This window comes from Gymnoscopelus microlampas (assembly GCF_963454915.1).
Source record: "Gymnoscopelus microlampas genome assembly, chromosome: 9".
Taxonomy (NCBI): domain Eukaryota; kingdom Metazoa; phylum Chordata; class Actinopteri; order Myctophiformes; family Myctophidae; genus Gymnoscopelus; species Gymnoscopelus microlampas.
Window position 1 is genome coordinate 10,519,893 of NC_139946.1, and position 20,017 is coordinate 10,539,909.

At 41.2% G+C, this 20,017-nt stretch overlaps 1 protein-coding gene across 2 annotated transcripts; it reads left to right on the top strand.

The window, feature by feature from the left end:
• The first annotated feature begins 5,340 nt into the window (after window positions 1-5,340).
• mef2b (myocyte enhancer factor 2b) lies at window positions 5,341-18,475 on the top strand. Of its 2 annotated transcripts, none has more exons than XM_084067112.1 (9): window positions 5,341-5,527; window positions 10,590-10,670; window positions 11,227-11,430; window positions 12,246-12,374; window positions 13,105-13,294; window positions 14,236-14,384; window positions 14,610-14,724; window positions 15,107-15,218; window positions 16,080-18,475. In XM_084067112.1, the coding sequence occupies exons 2-9, from the start codon at window positions 10,617-10,619 to the stop codon at window positions 16,408-16,410; spliced, it is 1,284 nt and encodes a 427-aa protein (XP_083923238.1). In that variant the 5' UTR covers window positions 5,341-5,527; window positions 10,590-10,616; the 3' UTR covers window positions 16,411-18,475. The 2 variants fall into 2 exon arrangements, with proteins under 2 accessions (XP_083923238.1, XP_083923239.1); XM_084067113.1 differs by having other exon boundaries at window positions 14,236-14,354.
• The last annotated feature ends 1,542 nt before the right edge of the window (window positions 18,476-20,017 follow it).

The window sequence follows — 20,017 nt, forward strand, 5'->3', positions numbered from 1 at the left end:
TGAATGCGAGAGCAGACTTACCACATGCTCTGTAAGGCCGGAGCTGATCTTGTCAAAAGCAGAAGTGAGAACTTTCAGGGAAAAGAGAAAAAAAAGGCTAATTATGAAAACTCTCCAAAGGCACATACAGTATACAGTGTGTGTGTGTGTGTGTGTGTGTGTGTGTGTGTGTGTGTGTGTGTGTGTGTGTGTGTGTGTGTGTGTGTGTGTGTGTGTGTGTGTGTGTGTGTGTGTGTGTGTGTGTGTGTGTGTGTACAGTATACATATACACGATATATATATATATATATATATATATATATATTAGGATAATTGTAAATATTGGGGATGGGGTTTATTAAGCTTCACTCACAGGATTGATTGAAGTCTGTCCTCAGTCATTTCAGAACACAGTTGTGAACTAGGCAACTGTATCCATGCTGATTCCAGTAAAAATATACACAGTATATTAGTCACTCTTGTCACATGATTTGCCTCGTTACAGATGGAGGTTGCTTCTATTCTCTATCGGATTGGCTTGGTGGGACTATAGGTACACACAGGGATGAAGCCGGTCTATAGGGATGTTACTATCTATTGCATCAGACGCAAGCCAGGGCCTCCTTGGAGATCATAAACTCTGTGTTTATGCTTGGGTGGTGTGTGTGTGTGTGTGTGTGTGTGTGTGTGTGTGTGCGTGAGCGTGCGTGCGTGCGTGCGTGCGTGCGTGCGTGCGTGCGTGCGTGCGTGTGCATAAAATAAATGTATGCGTGCATGTGATGTGTGTACTATGTGACGACGAAGAGAGAGCAGGGTCTGATTGGTACATTAATAATGTGTGTCCCTATAATATTTTAGGAGCACTGCATGCATTGTATCGCATCCCAAAATAGTCAAGACTAATGCAGCTCATGTAAGTGATTGAGCTCTTACCTCTAAATATATCTATTAAGCTGACAGCATGCAGGCTTTCCCTTAGCCAACTCACACAAGTACAGTACAAGCGTTTCACTAATTCAATACATCATTTCATTTTGGCAGCTTCTTGACTATATTCAATACCACTGTGTATTAAAATCACCTTTGTGTCAAACTCAGTCACAGTCTGAGTCAAGGCATCCGCTATACAGTAAAGTTTGCCTTATTATGTGTGTCAGTATTCTAGATTTTCTTTTTATCAAATAAAATAAAATGAAAATTGAGAATGGAAGTGCATGAGTTCCTGGATTTCTCATTTTCATGATTGACTTATCTGTGAAAACACATACAACAAAGGTGCAAATCAAACACATTGTGCAAATAGAAACCCATTGCAGAGTTAAAAGATTCCCTTGGTCCTCCTCACTAATGCTCATAATAAAATGGTACAATTTTCTTGTACTCTGTGTCTCATAGGAGGGCTGTGGACACTTCAAGGGCTGTGGACACAAGAAGAGATCAGAAACCCGCCTACCAGTGACATCATCGTTCTTCAAACATAAAAAAAAAAAAAACATTTTTATTAACGTGAGAACAATAGCTTCCATTATAGCATGCTAACTTTCCAGGAATAGAAAGCCTGCAGTTTCTATTGGCTTGGAATCCCCATTGATGATGTCACTGGTAGGCAGGTTTCTTAGCTGTCCACAGCCCTCCTCTGTACCATATTATAATGAGTATTAGTGAGGACCAATTATATTAAGATAGGTTGAAAATGGGTGAAGTCGTCCTTTACGCTTATTTAACACAAAGACAGTACAGTCCCTTTTTTTTATGTATCTTCTTTTTATGCGTCCACCAGTGATAGCCATGGCCGGAGGCATTATGTTTCTGGATTGTCCGTCCATATGTACACGTTGGTATACGTCCTTTTGTCTGCCCATACGTACGTACATACATCCCAAGCTTGTGAACGTGATATCTCAGGTGATATTTGGCACGAATGGCCATTTGGTTCCTGAGAATGGCCATTCTCAGGAGCCCTTGAGGGAATTTCATGATTTGGCCCAAGGATGATGTGACTGAAAGCAAGGTGGTCAAAGGTCAAGGGAACTGACGTCACAAAACATGTTAATTAAACTTCAAGTATCTGATTGGTGGAGGTATAGAATCACAATGCTGTATTTCTAGATTTTTTTTTTTCAAATGCACCACAAACAACGATCTTTGACTCTGGGGAAGATGCTGGTCGAAACATCAGTCACCCCTGCAAATTAATAAAACCTGCATACCCAGTTGAGTGCTCCAGGAATTTATTTGGGTAGTCTATTTTGAAGCGCACAGGTAATTTTCATCGTAATATTATATTGCCGTACTGTTGAGCAATGAGTCCTTCTACTAACCTGGCTGAAGCGCGTTGGACTTCTCTTTGTAACCACAGAATCTACTCAGAATCTACTCAGCAAGAAGGCTAACAGGTGCCACAAGATTCGACCATACTCACTATAAACTCTGTCTGTCTGTCTGTCTGTCTGTCTGTCTGTCTGTCTGTCTGTCTGTCTGTCTGTCTGTCTGTCTGTCTGTCTGTCTATGCCAGTGGCCTGTTTAGCCTGTTGACTATGACTCACTGTATACTGACATTACTGCTGACCATTTTCCAAAGGTTACCAAAGTTTGTTTCATTCTACAGGAATCCTTGATCTCACTACAGTATATGGTATGAAAATCATCTGGCAGAGACATGACACTTGCTTAATCCCAACACACTAAATATATTCACCACTCTCTCTCGTTCTGTCTGCCTCTGTCTCTCTGCCCCCCCCCCCCCCCCCCCTCCTCACAAGCCCCTCTCTCTTTCTTTCTCTCCCTCTCTGTCTCTCTGACATACAGTATCACATATGTTGTAGCTGCATGTGGCACTTTCTTTATAACAGTGTCTCTGGGCAATATTTGAGGAAACCGTAACGTGGGAAATGCGTACCACACTCTTTCAGACATCACAGACGTACAAAGGCCTATGGGTATTATGAAGCTTTATCTCTAAAATTAATTTGTTGTTGTTGTTGCTTGCTCTTTCGTTTGTTTTTCATGTCACAGTATAATAGTACTGCGACCAATAGGGGAGAGCTCCCAAGCTTGCTCAAAAACATAAAAAATATATAATAACAAGATGCTCCTTGAATACAAACAGCAGCCAGTGGTGTAAAGGCATTTAGAACTAGTGTTGTTCCTCAGGCAGCATTGCGAGACAATGAGGTTAGGAATAAGGTAAGAGGGTAAGGGAAAGTGACGGAATTCACAGAGGAAATGACACATAGCCATGAAGGACAACCAGCGCAGAACAAAATTCAGTCTATACACACAAAAACATACAAAAGCATCACAAAGTATATAGGCAATTCATAATCTCATCATCATAGATATGCATCAACAATAGGCTATGTATCACCAAAGATAACTTATAAAAACTACACCAAGGCTAAATTGGAACAAAACATGACAGATCTAATTCCTCAACTGAGACCATTTAGTGTCCAGGTTATTTAATACACATTTTAAAATAATATAGGATTTATTTCTTCAGAGGCGATGCTATTTCCTATGGCCAGGTGCCACTATAATCTTTCTGACAATTCTACTTTCCAAAAAAGTATGTTCTGGTAATTAAAGGTAGGCTATAGGCTAGGGGACTTTGAGCATTAGGTCCAATAAAAAATGCTGTTAGCATATAGGTTATTCCGGGGAAAAAAGGAAAACAGGACAACATTTGTAATAGTAGGCTACTATTGCCTGATTAGTAGTATAATGTTAAAGCTTAGCCTACATTTTGAGTTGCGTCACATTTGACCTTTAGTGCCATTAACTGAAATGATATAACCTCACATGTCAAGTAGTAGCCTAGGCCTAAATATGGATATTCTCATAAAGAGGAAATGCTGTAACACACAACCTATAATTCATCACGGGATTTGTATATGTATGAATGAATGAATGAATGAATGAATGAATGAATTACATTTTATTTTCCATGTCATGCCACCATTTTGGCCCATCCCATATGGGATTATATGACACATTACACACAAAGAAAACAACTGACATTAACAGTCCTTCCTTGTATTACGTACTGCCTTATACATATACCACATAGATAAACATGCGTACAGTACTTCCTTAAAAAAACTAAGAACAAACAAGACCCTGCCATTTTACATTTATATATCCCTCCTCCTCATTGACTAGGCCTTTTCAAGAAATGAAGCAAATGAAAAAATGTCAAATGAAAGAGATGTTTCTCTGAGTCATCCAACCACACAAATTCATGTTTTGGATTATTGGATTATTAAAAAGCCTGATAGAGTTGTAGAATACAATACATAATACAAAACAATATGCATTTCATTTTCAATTTCCTTGAGATCACACAAACCACATAATCTATCCTCCTAGTCCTCAACAGTGCCTACTACCCGTCTTAATATGAAGACCAAGTATGCCAGCCCTGATTTGAGCATATAGGATGGTTTTGACAGGTTATACAGACCTACATAATTTTCTGGATCATAGACATGCTTTATCTCACAATACGTTACAAACAATACAATACGAATTTATTATACATGTATAATTCATTCCCCGTCTGCTTTAGAGCATATCAGAGGCTATGTAAAGGCCTAGTCTCTGAATGAGAATGCAAAACAAATAAATAGCCTACAAGAAGGGGCCGTCTCGACTAACCGGATCACACGACAGTCGTCTGTCACGACCGTCATGGATGAACTTCAAACTGGTGTTTAATTTTTCTCCCTCTTTGGCCCGTACATCTACATAAACGTTTACATTTCAAATATAAAGTGCTTAGCCCATGGTCACGGATGTTACAATTATGTACGGGTTCTCAAAAGTACCCGTATCTTCCGTATTGTTCAATAAAAAGTATTTTAATCCGATTGGTAGCCATTTTCTCATAGAGTTATAATGTATCAGAGTGCAATACGCCTCCCAACCAATAGGGTCGTAGTAAAAAGCATATGGCGAAAATACGGAGAAAATGGCCACCGATCGGATTAAAATGCTTTTTATTGAACAATATGGAAGATACGGGTACTTCTGATGGGCCGTCCATAATTGTGAAATAACAATAAAATCCGCACACCAGAATGCTGCTCCCATCCCATCGTGGATTTGTTCTTTATTGGTAACGTTTCGAGCCGGGAAGCTCTTCCTCAGACCTTACTGGCTCGAAACGATACCACCAATAAAGAAAAGACCCCCGATGGGAGAGCAGCATTCTGGTGTGCGGATCGGCTATTTTCGTTGCGCTACACCACTGTGCGACGAAGACTAAATCAAGCACATGAGCCAATGACATCGCTGCGAGGAGGCGGTCTAGATTGGTCATGTCAAGAGATGGGCTGCTGCCAGCTGTTGCAGCTGTTGACGTGCGCGCGGCTGTTGGAGAAGAGAAGAATCAGGTGAACATCTGATCTCTTTATCTTCTGCTTCCCTTCGAGGCTGATCTGCTGGACTCTCTGGGTGACTGCATGAGAAAACCTCTCGCAAGGAACTTTCGCTGTCATAGTCGTTTTGGTCGAACGCAGAATAATCTAAGAGCCACATCAAGGAACAGGTGAGATAAGATGCTGTTTTTTTATTTAGTTTTTTTTTGTCATAACATAGCCTATTCTTTTTTATCTTGGGGTTGAAACAAACAATAGACCGTTTCAAGAGAGGCATAACCATATTAATACTGCTGTTACTTTGCCTGGCAATTTAGTTATTACAAGAAGCCCATCAATGCAGCTAAAATAGCCAGAGATGCTTGGTAACTTGGAGGCTATTCTTAACATGTGCGTGTTGGATGACGTCAGCAAATTGATAATTGACCGCAAACATGTTTAAGCTCTGCATTTTTATTTATAATGATGCACACTTTTAAATCTGTCATGAAATAGACATATCTCATAACATCTTTTAATGTTAGTTGATGTTTGAGAATTGTGATTGTAAACATCTGATTTGCCATGATGATTTATTTATTGCCATAAACTATTTTTAAACTTGAGAAAGACAGCACATATTTTAATGTTTCTTAATTCTCTATCATATTTGAATTCCACTCCCTGACATAGCAAGAGCAACATTTTATTTGTCCACAGGTAGATAGATAAATATAGATGGCTGGCTGGCTGCTGGCTGGCTGGATGGCTGGATGGATGGATGGATGGATGGATAGATGGATAGATGGACAAAATGTTACCTGAATTGAATAAGTAACTCTTGACGTGACTTTGCATGTTGTCTTTTTTTGTTTGTTGTTTTCAATAGGCACACAGCCATTCAATTTTAATCTGAAAGGCACTTTTTTCACTAGTAGAGATTATGTGGTAAAAACAATTACTACTTTTTTTTCTGCTTTCCGGGTACAATATGGTACAAACATACAGGCATTTTAAGCCTATGATCACAGCAAAAGAAATGTAAAAATATATACATAAATTCCATGCTAAAATAAACCTTCTTTCAAACTGTTTAACTCATGGCCTTTTTCTATTCTGGTTCTATCAGAAATATCAAAGCAATTCAATTAACTCATGTTAAAATTAGACAAATATTTCCTCACCATGTCTAACCCACCCGGCCCAGTAAGTACATGAACTGTCTGACCCTGATGATGTGACAGACATACACAAACACACACACACGTTTTACTATGTTTGTTAGGACGGCGATTTTATGAGCTACAAGCTCACAACGCACCACAGCGCAACACGTTGTGAGTTTGTAGATCGGATATTTTCGGTGCATGAGACCTGGCAGTGTGCAACTAAGTATAAATGAGGCAAACTCTAACTATAACCATAAACCTAACCTCTAAATGCCTATTCATAACCCCAACCCCAACCTGAATCTTTTCTTAATCGATCAAGCCTAACTCCCCTAAATCTTTTTTTTTACCATTAACAACCATTTATCTTGTGAGAACCAGGAAAATTGTCCTCACAATGTCTCTTTCTCAAATTCTACTATACTTGTAGAGAGATTTGGCCACAAGTATAGTGATACAGCAGCACACAGCAGCACACAGCACGCACGCACGCACGCACGCACGCACGCACGCACGCACACACACACACACACACACACACACACACACACACACACACACACACACACATTCAGGAGATTTAGTTGATGTTCTCACTAATATCTGTCATTGGCCCCTGAACCTGTGATGAAGTCATTGACGTATATATGTGAAGTGTCCGTTATTCATTGGGTCTTCCTCTTAAAAAAAAGAGAAAAAAACATTTCCTTTTTTATTTGAAGGTTGCTTCTTGAATGTTTCACCATAACAGTTCTCTTCGTCATGTTTTTCTCCTCGGGTTTATGTATGTATTGGTTCATGCAAATGGGATTCCGGTCTTCTATTTTTGGACATACCGGTAGTCTTCGTGAGCCTAGTTTCGCCTCTTGCCAGTGAGTATAGAAGAGATGACTAATGCAACTCATAGTGAAAACAGGGCTGGGCACTGCTCTGGTCGTGGGCCATCCACATTTCACATGTGCTCAGAGTTATGCTACAAACGACATGCTTAAATTTAGTCCTCCATGGTAGCTACAGATAGCCTACCCTACTATACCAGTTCACACGTTTATGCAAATGCTTTGAGTCCATAGACAAAATACATGTAGAAAGACCACATTTTAGCTGAATAGATCAGCATAAAAAAACAGGGGGTTATTTAAAGTGTATTAAAATTGATTCATTGTATGGCATCCCTTCAGATTCACATAGTTAAACCTTACCCACCACATGCCTTCAGACGTAATGATATGAACATTAGCTTAGTGAGTAAGCCCGCAAATAATATGATATTGAAATAGTGATAGTGATTTTGAATCCAGTTTGTTGAATGTAGCCTAAAGCCCTCTCTTTAACTAGAATTACCTTTTTCTTTTTTCAAATATACAAATTACTTACGCAAAGCTAGGATTCTCCAGATGATCCATGAAAATCAAAGAGGAGGAACCTCCATTAAAAGACAAAAAAGAAAATGCAATACAATGTCCATAATGTGATGTAATATGTAAAATACTGAACTCCATAAGAAATAGGGAACCTCAGCATTTGACCAAACCCATAGCTCATTGATACAGTGTTCTGTTACACAAATGTGTCTATTTGGGTCCGTCCGTACACTCTCTGTGTTAAATTAACACTGAGTATTTTACTACTCAGACTGTTTGTTGTCAGTATACGCTCCAGTGTTGTCCCAATGAGATCTCTAGTGGTTACCCAGGAGGTCGACACTCCTCGGGATAGAGGTATGTTAGTGGACATGTAGTAGTACTCTGTGTTATAGGTGCGTTTGTTTGTGTGTGCTTAGTATTTTCCACTGCTATTGCCTCTGGGAAGGTGTCAGAGGAAACTACCTTGTCTCTCCCCATAGAAGCTACATATACCCTGGGGCAACTGTGTGAATGTGTGTGCAATAATTGCGCTATTACAGAGGCTATACAGAGCACATGAGAATTCTATCCTAAATGACAGTTAAACAGATTCTTGTCATTAGTTCACCAAATATATGCTGTGGGCATTTGCCTGTAGGTTTTGTGAATCAGTCAACTATTACACATTGTTTCTTTTCTCTTAACACCTTGAATCCATTAAATTAATATGGGGTTTGAGTGCAAGTCAGTCAGACAATTGGCTTCACACTGGAGGTTAAACACATACAAGGTGGATGCTGTCCTGGGGGCATTTAACGCTCACAGACTTGACCTCAAGCAGCAGTTGTCGTGTGGGACAGAAATATCCAGAATTAGCAGATGCAAACAGCACATGCTTGTACTGGCTGGTTTCTGTAAGGCTTTGAAAAACCTACAAAACCACAGAGTTCTTGCACACTCTTTACCGTTCGGCTGGAGGTTAGGCTATATTTGACCAACCAGCCATGCGGGCGAGAAGGCTGTCTGACTCTGAGGTTGCAATGGTGCTGGCGTAGTTCTGTACGATGGAAGTCTTGAGATAAAGATCTCTCTGACGATCTGACTCCTCTTCAGCAGTCATCTCCCACTTCCCTTTATTCTCTCCACTAGATGATATGTGGTTAGATTACCTGTTTCTTTTGTTCAAAAATAAGATGAAAAGCTCTGTGTGTTGTCAGTTGACTTCAGAGTGGAAACCAAAGGGTTGGAGCTATTTCTGACCAGCTCTGGTCAACAACAATTTTCTGGTCAACAACCACTGGATTCCAAGAAGTTTCTGGCGAATCAGCACTGATGATGTCTGACTGACTTAGGTGAACAAGTGAAAGTGCAACAAGCATGCACCTCTTTCTGTTATTGTTAAGGTGTGCTTTTGTGGACTATTCGGTCTAGTGGAAATACAGATCTTTATAAGGTAATGATGAGGTGGATTCCTGCAGACATACTACTGATGTCTGTGTGCCAAGCGTGGGCCGACAGGGCATCGGGCACTTTTAGGAGTCGTGGGAACACAGGCACCATATCCGTTCACCATCAGGAGAACAGGGACCCAAATATAGAAAGGGTCATACATGTCCAATATGAGGGGAAAAACCAGATGACGGTCCTCTGGGCTTTGAATCCGTACTGTACTGTACTGCAGAGGTCAAAGAAGTCAGACAGCCACTTAACATGGTCAGACTGATAGTGTAGGGATGAAGAGAACTGTCAAGGTTTGTGTGTTTTTTTTGTTTTGTTATAATTATGTATTCATCTATATTAATATAATATTGCAGGGGTGTGGAGTCACTTTGTGATCTTCTTGACTGGCTCCCATTGGTAGGGATACAAAGCGCAACAATAAACGGAAACAATCTGATTTCAGAGGTTCCATAGTGCAGACATTTTGTACAACAATAAGTCACAGTCTCAACACGAGGGCACTCCCAGGATGAGCCATAGTTCATCCACGTCTTGCCAGGTCCCTGCCCCTATATGCCCAACCCCCCTCCCCCACCGTCTCTTTTTCTGTGACTTGGCTGAACATGGGAGAGGAGGGGGTGGTATAGCTTTAGCAAACTGTTCCCGTGGTCATTTTTTGAAAACACACAGTTTTCAACAGGGTTCGCTCTACCTTTTAAAGGGAGCTTTCATATGTATTTTTACACCCTGTCTCTCGGGGCCGAGTAGCACAGTGCAGCCTTGGGGTAACCCAGACTGTGGGGGCGTTAGGCTGCATGGACTGCGGGCCAGGCAAGGGCCGCTCTAACTTTAGACCACATCGCCTCATGCTGGTAAAAATAAACACCCTGCCATTAGCAAGGGGGGAGGGTGGGACTTGAGTCACTTAAACCAAACAGATTACATTTTCCCATCAGAATAATATAAGGTTAAGGCCCATATTACTGACCGTTGGTGCTGTTGTTTTGATAAGGCCTGGAATGACGCTACTGGATTGGGGCTTTAGAGTCTTGACACAGTAACTGGCTGACCGTCAAGCTGTGTTCCCCTGTGACTTGAATGTTCTGTTTGTCTGAGCACGGTTTCCTACGATGTGATGAAAACTGTATTCACCCTATCCTTCTGATCCAGCTTTCCATCCTCATGAGGTACCACAAGAAAGGCCCGTCAGTATAGATTATACGTTTGTAACATTTGCATGTTGATGTTCTGCGCTGTGGTATATAAATCCAAAAGAAAAAATATTGTGTTTGCCACAGGTGACGAAGTATTGGAGAGTGGAAAGAATGGGTCGAAAGAAAATACAGATCTCTCGTATTCTTGACCAGAGGAATCGACAGGTGGGCCCTTGCATAATGTTCACTTTATATCATATATTATGTCATATTTTGTTGTGAGTACTGCATTTTGTGTGTTTATTATTCATGATAGTTATTGACATTTCTACAATACGCTGCTTTTATCATCTGTGGTTTATTCTTCTCATTCACTCCAGTAGTTTATTTTTAAATCACGCAAGGAGAGACTAATCAACACATTGCAGTATAATATCTATCTATTAGATGAGCTTGATTATCAGCTCATATCATAAAACAATGACACTTCAAGTTTACTGACTTCCATCATTATCATGATGTTGAATGCTGTCTTTACCAAAAGTGTGTGAAACTTAACCCATTAAAACCTGGAAAGTATCGGTGTAATTTAGATTTGTGCGTTGGCTATTCAAAAATAGCAAATATACAAGCTCTTAAAGCTCTTGTATATCTGCAAATGTTTTTAAATCATTTTGGAAACATTTGTGAGAACTACTGATTTTGAAGGCATTTGTAGAATCGGCCTCAGGTCTTAATAGATTGTGCGTTGATAGAAAATAAAAATGTCCTCTTGTTCCAGGTGACCTTTACGAAGCGAAAGTTTGGCCTGATGAAGAAAGCCTATGAGCTGAGTGTGCTGTGTGACTGCGAGATCGCCCTGATCATCTTCAACAGCACCAACCGTCTGTTCCAATACGCCAGCACAGATATGGACAAGGTCCTGCTCAAGTACACCGAGTACAGTGAGCCGCACGAGAGCCGCACCAACACCGATATACTGGAGGTAGGGGTGCAACAGTTCATCAAACTAATCAATTTAATTGATTATTAAAAAAAGGAATAATCGATAATCGATAATTTAAGATAATCATCATTAATAATCTATCCCTATTTTGGGCACGTCATTATAGGCGAAAAGTAAAAAACAATTGCAAAAAATCCGATCTACAACGCTGGGAGCTTGCAGATCTGCTATATTTTTGCACAACATCGTTGTTGATACATAATAATAACAAAATTATTATATAAAATAACACGCTTCTCAATTATTTTATAATAAAAAAAATGCAGTGATAGAATAATCTCTAAGAAAATAATCGATAGTTGCGGCCCCAACTGAAAGTACCGGCAAAGCTGTGATCACAGCAAATAGTAATAAAAGCAGTCCTTGCTGTTCTAACACATAAAGGGCCATACCAGTCTAATTTTGACCTCTTGCCATCAGCAGGGATTGCCCGTCATAAATGTATGCAGTGTATACCTTAGCAGATCTCTGCACCTTTAAACATCATTCACTGCCATTCATGTTAAAAAGAATGTTGATCTAAAATTTCTGTATTATTCTAATGCAAGTCATTAAAATGTGTGCATTGATATCATTACCTAGAAAAAGTGTTTCTTAAAGTGCTACAATTCAAACTGAAATTGCAAATGAATGTTATCTATAATGTTTATTGAATATCTTTTAATTATTATTGTTGAGGTTGATATTTGTTGTATTGTCCTATTGTCAGATATATTAGGTATAAATTAGGCTTGTGGGTCAGTTCTATCCATGTTGATAACTTTCCATGGTGTGTGCTCTCTGTTCTATATCAGACACTGCGTAGGAAAGGCCTGGGGCTGGATAGCTCAGAGGTTGAGAGTGAGGAGAGCATGCAGGTGGCAACAGACAAATGTCTTCTCAGCGAGGGCATGGACCTCTCTGTGGCCCGACAGCGCTACTACGTCAGTCCACACACACACACACACACACACACACACACACACACACACACACACACACACACACACACACACACACACACACACACACACACACACACACACACACACACACCTGAGTTTACACACAGAGACACATAGAGCCGAGCCTGACACACACTCACACGTAGACACAGCACCGATTTGTCTCGAACTCTAAATGGAGACAAGCTATTCATTGATTTTTTTTGAAGCTGCAAAAGTGACTCCATTTTTCTATTAAACCGTCCATTTCAGTCAACATGGGCAGCTTAAAAGGCCTCAGATTTACTCTCTGGTAGTAAGCATACTTGCAATATAGACAGGCAACTGAATTCTGTTTAAAAAAGAACCACATCAAATAAAATAAAAAGAAGGTGCACTTCAGCTTCTCTCAAATATCTAGAATATCATTGCTGCCAGGCAGAAACCTTGTATCTCCATATTTTAGTATGTACGTCTTTTTTCCTGTAAATGAATGCCCTACTTCATCATACTACAGCGTCACTCAAAAGTAGTAAAAATAGCAGATCTACAAGCTCAAAGCGTGTCGCATCGCAACACGTTTTTAGCTTCTATTTTTGCTATACTTTTGAATTTGAATCCTGAACCGTTTTGGACATAAGGAGGTTTCCACCCGACAGCGGCGATATGTTTACTTTGACGAGTAGTTCTGGCTACTGTACTATTCATACGGCTGACATGTTCTCCACAGGCCCCGTCACTCCTCACCCCAGAGGCACAGTTCCTGGTGTCTGCAGGCTGTGAGAATAGCTTCCCCAACTCCTCCAGCCCCAGCATGGCGTCCCACAGACCCCCAGCCTTCAAACCACTGGGCCCCAGACCGGGCTCTGCGAGCCCCGCTGGGACTCACACACACCCTGCTTTCATGTCTCCACACTCTGGTGAGGACCGAGATGATAATTAGCGTGTGTGTTGGAGAGGGGGTGCGGTGCTGATTGACAGATGATTCACTGTATACGTACCGACGCATGTGACAACGATAGCTATAGCTTTGAAACCCGCGTTTGGGACATCCAACTGTGTGACCTCTCAGAGGCCAAGCGCCTCTGTCTGAAGGTTCCTCAAGGGCCTCGATGAAGTGTATACAATAAAAAAAACTATACCATCATCCTGCTGCTGTGCGGTGAAGCAAACTGTTAACTCACAGGAAGCGTGTGTGTGTGTGCGTGCGTTTGTGCGTCGCGCGCACATGCATGTGTGGGTGCGTGGGTGCGTGCGTAGTAGGTGTGTGTGGTTACAACAAGCATGTGTGAAACTGGCCCTCAACTAGCAAAACAATATCTGGTGCCAGTTCTGTTATGATTTCCTGCCATTCATGTCCGCTCAGCTCTTATCCACATCACCTCACACTGCCCATGTCTATTATTTGATGTGTGGATGTTCTATGATGCGAGATAAGATAAGAGAAACCTTTATTGATCCCGGCCCGGAGGGAAATTCAGGTGTCAAGCAAGAGTCAAGATGTCATTTGACACTGAGAAAACCACAGCGGAAGAAATTGCGTGAGCTTCTGAAGTGTGTGTTGTACTGTACTGTACATGCATGCTGTCAGTGCATAGACAGACACTGTGGGATGTTCTGTGAATGTTAACATGGGCTCTTGCATCTCCACTGCCAGGTGTTTAATAGAGGTCAGATACTAAATCCAAGAATAGAAGTTCTCTTTTATCACAGGTGGAGGCAGCTAGAAGTGGGAAGAGAGAGAGAAAGAGAAAAGATGAAAGAATAATATGTCAGGTTATGGAGGACTATACCGTGAGTGAAACAAGTGCTCTACCCACATCTCATTTTTCACTTCCTACTTTGTTCTCTCGCTGTGCAGGTATCGGCTACTCCATGTTCTCCCATGGCAACCTGAGTCGGGCCCTGGAGATGAAGACTCCACCTCCGCTGAATCTGGGCAGTGACAACCTGCGAGGAGACGCTGGCAATCCTGGCATGGTGGGCACACGCAGTAATCTCAGCTCTGCTGTAAGGATCCGTTACCCGTCCACTGCTTATTAATATAAAATAAAATATTAAATTAAAACATATAATAAACGAAGACATTTGCGTGTGTGCAGTTTGATATTGACAGTCAGCACTGCATAACAATGTATTCCTATGCCCATTAATGGTCATATGCCCCAAGTCTTTGTACTGAGATCACTGTTCGGTGTTCAGTGATCAATGTTTCTCTGTCTCTCGGCTCATTAGAGAGGCCTGTTGTACCAAGGACTGCATCCAGGCAGCTCGATGGTAGCCATGGGGAAAGCAGGCCTGCTGGGCCATAGTTTGGGGGGCTACGGCCTCACTTCCCCAGGATCCTCCGGTAAGTCTGTTCAGCACCAGCAGCCATGGGGTTAAGAGAAAGATCTGAGCCAGATGGAGCAGGAAATGGCATCCCTATTTTGGGCTTATAGGCGAAAAGTTTCAAAAAATGTAAACATTGCCTTGTATTTTTAATCAATGAAAATAGTGTTGTAAATTGTACATTGGCTAGTTTTGCTAGTCGACATTCGACAAAGTATTATACTATAGGATTTAGAGTAAGTGTAATATTTGAAGCCATCTAGTTGAGGGGGAAAAAGAGAAAATTCTCATCTCATGAAGCAAAGATATTGATATGAGAAAATCTCTCCTTTTTCTTTACTTTTCTTCTTTACTTTTCTTTTCTTGTTTCATGTATGATCTACTTGTGTATCTCTCTTCAGAGTACAACCACCCAGGCTTCTCCCACCCTGTCGGTCTACAGCGAGGGGCAGTTAATCCCTGGCAGCCAACGTCTCCAGTACTGGAGCCACATGGTCCTCACATCAGCCCAGTGTAAGGACTTCTATACATAATAACAAACTATATGGACTCAAACATCCACGTTATTGCATGCATTTTGACTCCCTCTATTGCCCTCTATTAATAACATGTCACGGTCTGAGTCAGGGCAGATTGTAGGACCCAAGTGCAGGAGAGACAGACCAGGTCACTTTAAAGGGTATAAGGAACTGGAACCAAGAAACACTCTCCGTGCAAACACAAGGCTTAAATAGACAGGGAAATAATAAGACACAGGTGAACTCAACAGACAATCAACACTGGGATAGGCTGGGGGACTAAGTGGACACAAGAGGAGGACATGACTAATCAAACAGGAGGCGAGACAAGATAGGTAACAGTAACTAAGCAGAACAGGAAACATACTACAAAATAAAGGTACACAAAAGCAGGGCAACAACAACAACAGAGTAAAAGAACACAATAGGAACGATACAACATAATAGTCCTAATAAGTCCACAACCCTATAAGGGCAGAAAAGGTCCAAGGGCTGAGAAATACAGTCAAAGTCCACGGCCCGAGGAACGGATCGTGACATAACACAGAATGACTAAATTATTTTTATTTATTTATATGATACTGTTAGTATAATATCTTGTCTCTCTGGCTTCAAATATTATCAAACAAAAGGTATTCACAAAGCGGAAGCAGTAATGAAATGCAAAGTCATCCTACAAAAATGTCCCTTGAAAGTTTTTAATCTTTGCTTTATTTAAGCTGGATAATGAATGAAATCTTCAAGCTGCACCCAATGCATTTAGTAAATATACAGTCGGAGTAACAGATCCAATTATTATTATTATTTTCTTCACATAATTGAGTGCCTCCTTTTTCTGTTCTCTGGCTGTTTCTAGGATGACCAGTGGAGGGTGCTCCTTCCCCTCCCAAACCTCCACCCCGACCTCTCCATCTCTCCCCTCCCTGAACCTCAGCATCAAATCAGAGCGTACCTCTCCTGAGCACATGTCCTCTCCCACGTCCCCACCCTTACACCACCTCAGGCAGCATTCTCCAATGAGCAACCCTGACTCTGCTCGCCACACTCCTCCAGAACCTTATTCAACCAATGAGAGAAAGGAGTTCGGCAAAGCTGGCTACCCGCCAGTGCTCCAGCAACTCGGGGATGAGGAGAAAAGTGGGCTGCCTCTCAGGCAATTAGAAATCAGTGATGGGTGGCAAAGATAGCTGGCTGGCACAGTCCAAACCTCCACCACCTGCCATTCACCTAGCTATCAGCCCTCCAGCCAGGCCTAATACACACACTCTCTCTCTCTCTCTCTCTCTCTCTCTCTCTCTCTCTCTCTCTCTCTCTCTCTCTCTCTCTCTCTCTCTCTCTCTCTCACACACACACACACACACACACACACACACACACACACACACACACACACACACACACACACACACACACACACACACACACACACACACGTGTATAGGGAGATGGGGTCCATTCATCTGCATCATCCCAGCCTCTCTGTGCCTCCTCATGTAGAGCTGGTCTCTCCTGGGTGATGAACAACTCTGATTGATCCTATGAATAAATGCCTACAGGCATTGCTCTTTTGTTCGGTTTAATTTGTTAAGTTTTTTTTTTGTAAAGAGTAGATTTGAATCAAAATAGTTTTTGAAATCCTCTTTTTTATGTATATTTTTTGATTGATTGAATCTACCTACAGAAGCACAATGGGACCAATTGAACAGCCCCAAACGTGCAAGAGAACTTGGACAGAGGCTTCAAGTAAAACATCTGTTTTAATCCCAAAGCCTGATTTATACTTACTGTAATCGTACGTACGCTTGTCGATCTGATATTTTGCGCCACCAGTGTAGGACAGTGTATAAATTATAAGCGTAACTGTATGGTGTGGAGACTGGAGCATTGATGGGAGACCACATGACAATAAAGTTTGCCCTCAACTCTCTCTGTTTGGGAATTGCAGCGAGGAGCATATTCTGTTCTGTAGGACATTAGCAGGTCATTCATTAAGCAGACCAGCCTAATAGAGCATGGCCTCTCAGCATACAGAAGTACTTACCTCCCCCGTTACTGTACATATATTACTTTAATGCTTCAGCCTTTAGCCCAAAATCAATGAAGTGGTTGGCTCACATGAGACCAATTAGATACCATCTATCACTGTGGTCTCGGCTTCCTCTTTGGGAGTAGTGAGATGTAGGCTACTAATGTAGTGATGGTGGTAAGACACAAGCCTTCTGTACACACATCGACACACGGGGGCATTTTTAATGAAACGCCGGGCATCAATAAGTCTCTCTCAGGGATTTGGATGATTGGTTTCTCTATAAAGCTTTGAAAGGGTCTCTTTCTGTATTTCTTTGTAAAACTAAAACTAAATGTTAATAAGCTAAGCTTCAGTGGCAACGTTCCCCGAAATGATATATGGTTTCATCTTTTGCTTTCCATCCTCACCAAAGTGTTCATGATTTGTCCCTTTGTAGGCATCACAATTGAGCATTCACTGGCATATGTATTTGTCTACATTGTGTTCAATTTGATTAAACAATATAAAAAAATCTTATCGACGTTTGCATACGAGAGGATTTTCTGAAGGCTTTACTCAGTGATTGTTTTTTCTCAGATCAATGACTTATGCCATTTACAAATGTGTGAGATAATGTTCAAAAAGTTTATTCTCTGCTTACAAAGAGCCACATAAATCACTATGTATACTTTGTGTTACACCAAAGAACTAGCCGTTATTTTATGGGTAATTTACTTTCATTTACTCTATGTTCTGAAATGGACAAAATGTATTACAATTCGGTCTTGAATATGGATTTTGGCCAGTATATTTCCAGTATATACTACAGTTATTAGTCTGAAAGTTACATTGTTTGCCCACAAGAGGTCATCCTTCCATGTATTGTATAGCCTGCTGCATGTTGGGAGGAACGACCATCGAATTAAAGTCTTTGCTGTTGATAAATAATACCCTTATTTCATATGACAAAATATACAGTAGGTTCACTGTGAAGATATTCAAGACCGCAGAGATGAGCTGTGCAAATGTAAGTGCTGCTGTTGAATTGTTTTATTTCAGCTTCAGTTTACTGTATGGATAAATGCAGACATGAAATGCTATGTAAACAGTATTTTTGAAAAGCTATAGTTTTTACATATTAACTGAATGCTTCAATAAGGCTGAAAAGCGCAGAATTTTACTTGACATACCATCAGACTATATATATATTCATCCAAGGAGCCTTTTAAGTAATTTTTAATGGTGCCCCTCATTTTAAATAAAGAAAGAAATGATTGATTGGTACATTCATTTGGTCTGGTGTTTTGCAGTCAATGTTTGAACATCACAGTTTACAATCAGTGGTGGAAAAATGGGATTCACAAGCCACGGATCCCTCGTGTCTTTGGTCTAAAAGACAGATAAAATGCTGTGTTCTGTGTTTCCATCAAGCTTTCATGTATCCTTTCATTTGCCTTATTCACGTACCCTCTTTTGAACTCACAACCTCTCTCATCATCCTGTCTGCTCATGTCAGTCCTCTCTACATGTAGCCATGGAACAGGGAGAACAAGAATGGACCACTTAAAAGCCTGTAGACCTTTGTCTTCAAAAATATATTCAGTGTGTGTGTGTGTGTGGGGGGGGGGGGGGGCTCATTTCCACAGCTGGGTGTCTCACTCACTGTAATTCTGCCAGGACATTCTTCTATTCCACCCCATGGCGCATTTGCCTTCCTGTCCATTTCAACTGAAAACCAGTGGGAAATAATAGCCGGAATCAGCCACACTCCCACACTGCCAAGGCCAGCCCAGCCACGGTCCGACGTTCCACCTCCTTAAATGAAAAGATAGTCTCACAGGGGTCGTGTCTGGTCTGCTCCCCTGAGACCAGGGCATGCCATGCCACGTCTGGGTCCCACACACACACACACACACACACACACACACACACACACACACACACACACACACACACACACACACACACACACACACACACACACATCCTTGTCCCTATGGCAACCACAGCCTTCTGTCTGCCTGGTCTGGCCTGCTGCAGTCCACAGACCAGACTGAGGGGGCCTCAGGCCTCCAGCTCAGATCCACATAATTAATGTGATTATATTGATATATCAACGCTGTCACCTTCCACTTCATTAAGCTGGACACTCTCCCTAACATGTCATAGGCTCAGAGGCAGAGAACTAGAAATCTAGCGATCTACAATGACTCGTGCTTAAGATAGTAAGCATGTGTGTGTCCATTTTTTTTATGGTACTCACGTGAACCCGTTCAGGTAGTGTAGATGATTTACATTTTCAAAAGCTACAAAATCTCTGATTGGATACAAATAGACAAAATGTATATTTTAATTGGAAATGTGTTACAGGTTTCTCATTTAACTGACTGAGACTCCAAAAGAAAGAAAGAAAATAAAGAACTGTCATATGTGCGATCATATGTGTGATCTCAAGGTTGTTATCTGGTTCCCTCTCAAAGTTTTTCCTCAATAGGAGTATTGATATCCTCAAGTGAACCATGTGCCGATTCACATAAAGGCAAAGGCAAGTGGATGTCCCTCCCTATATTCGAGTCTTTGTGGGTTTTGACTGGACGTGGAAGTCAAATAATATCACCAATAAATCATGTCAACACTCAAAGAGCCCACCCACTCTTACTCTGAGAAAAGGTCACATTCCTTAGCTGCAATTAGACATGGAGCTGTGCCAACATTTAATACCATCAATGAATGTTTTAACTTAACAAATACCCCTCGTCATCCTAAAACATCAATTATCACACAAG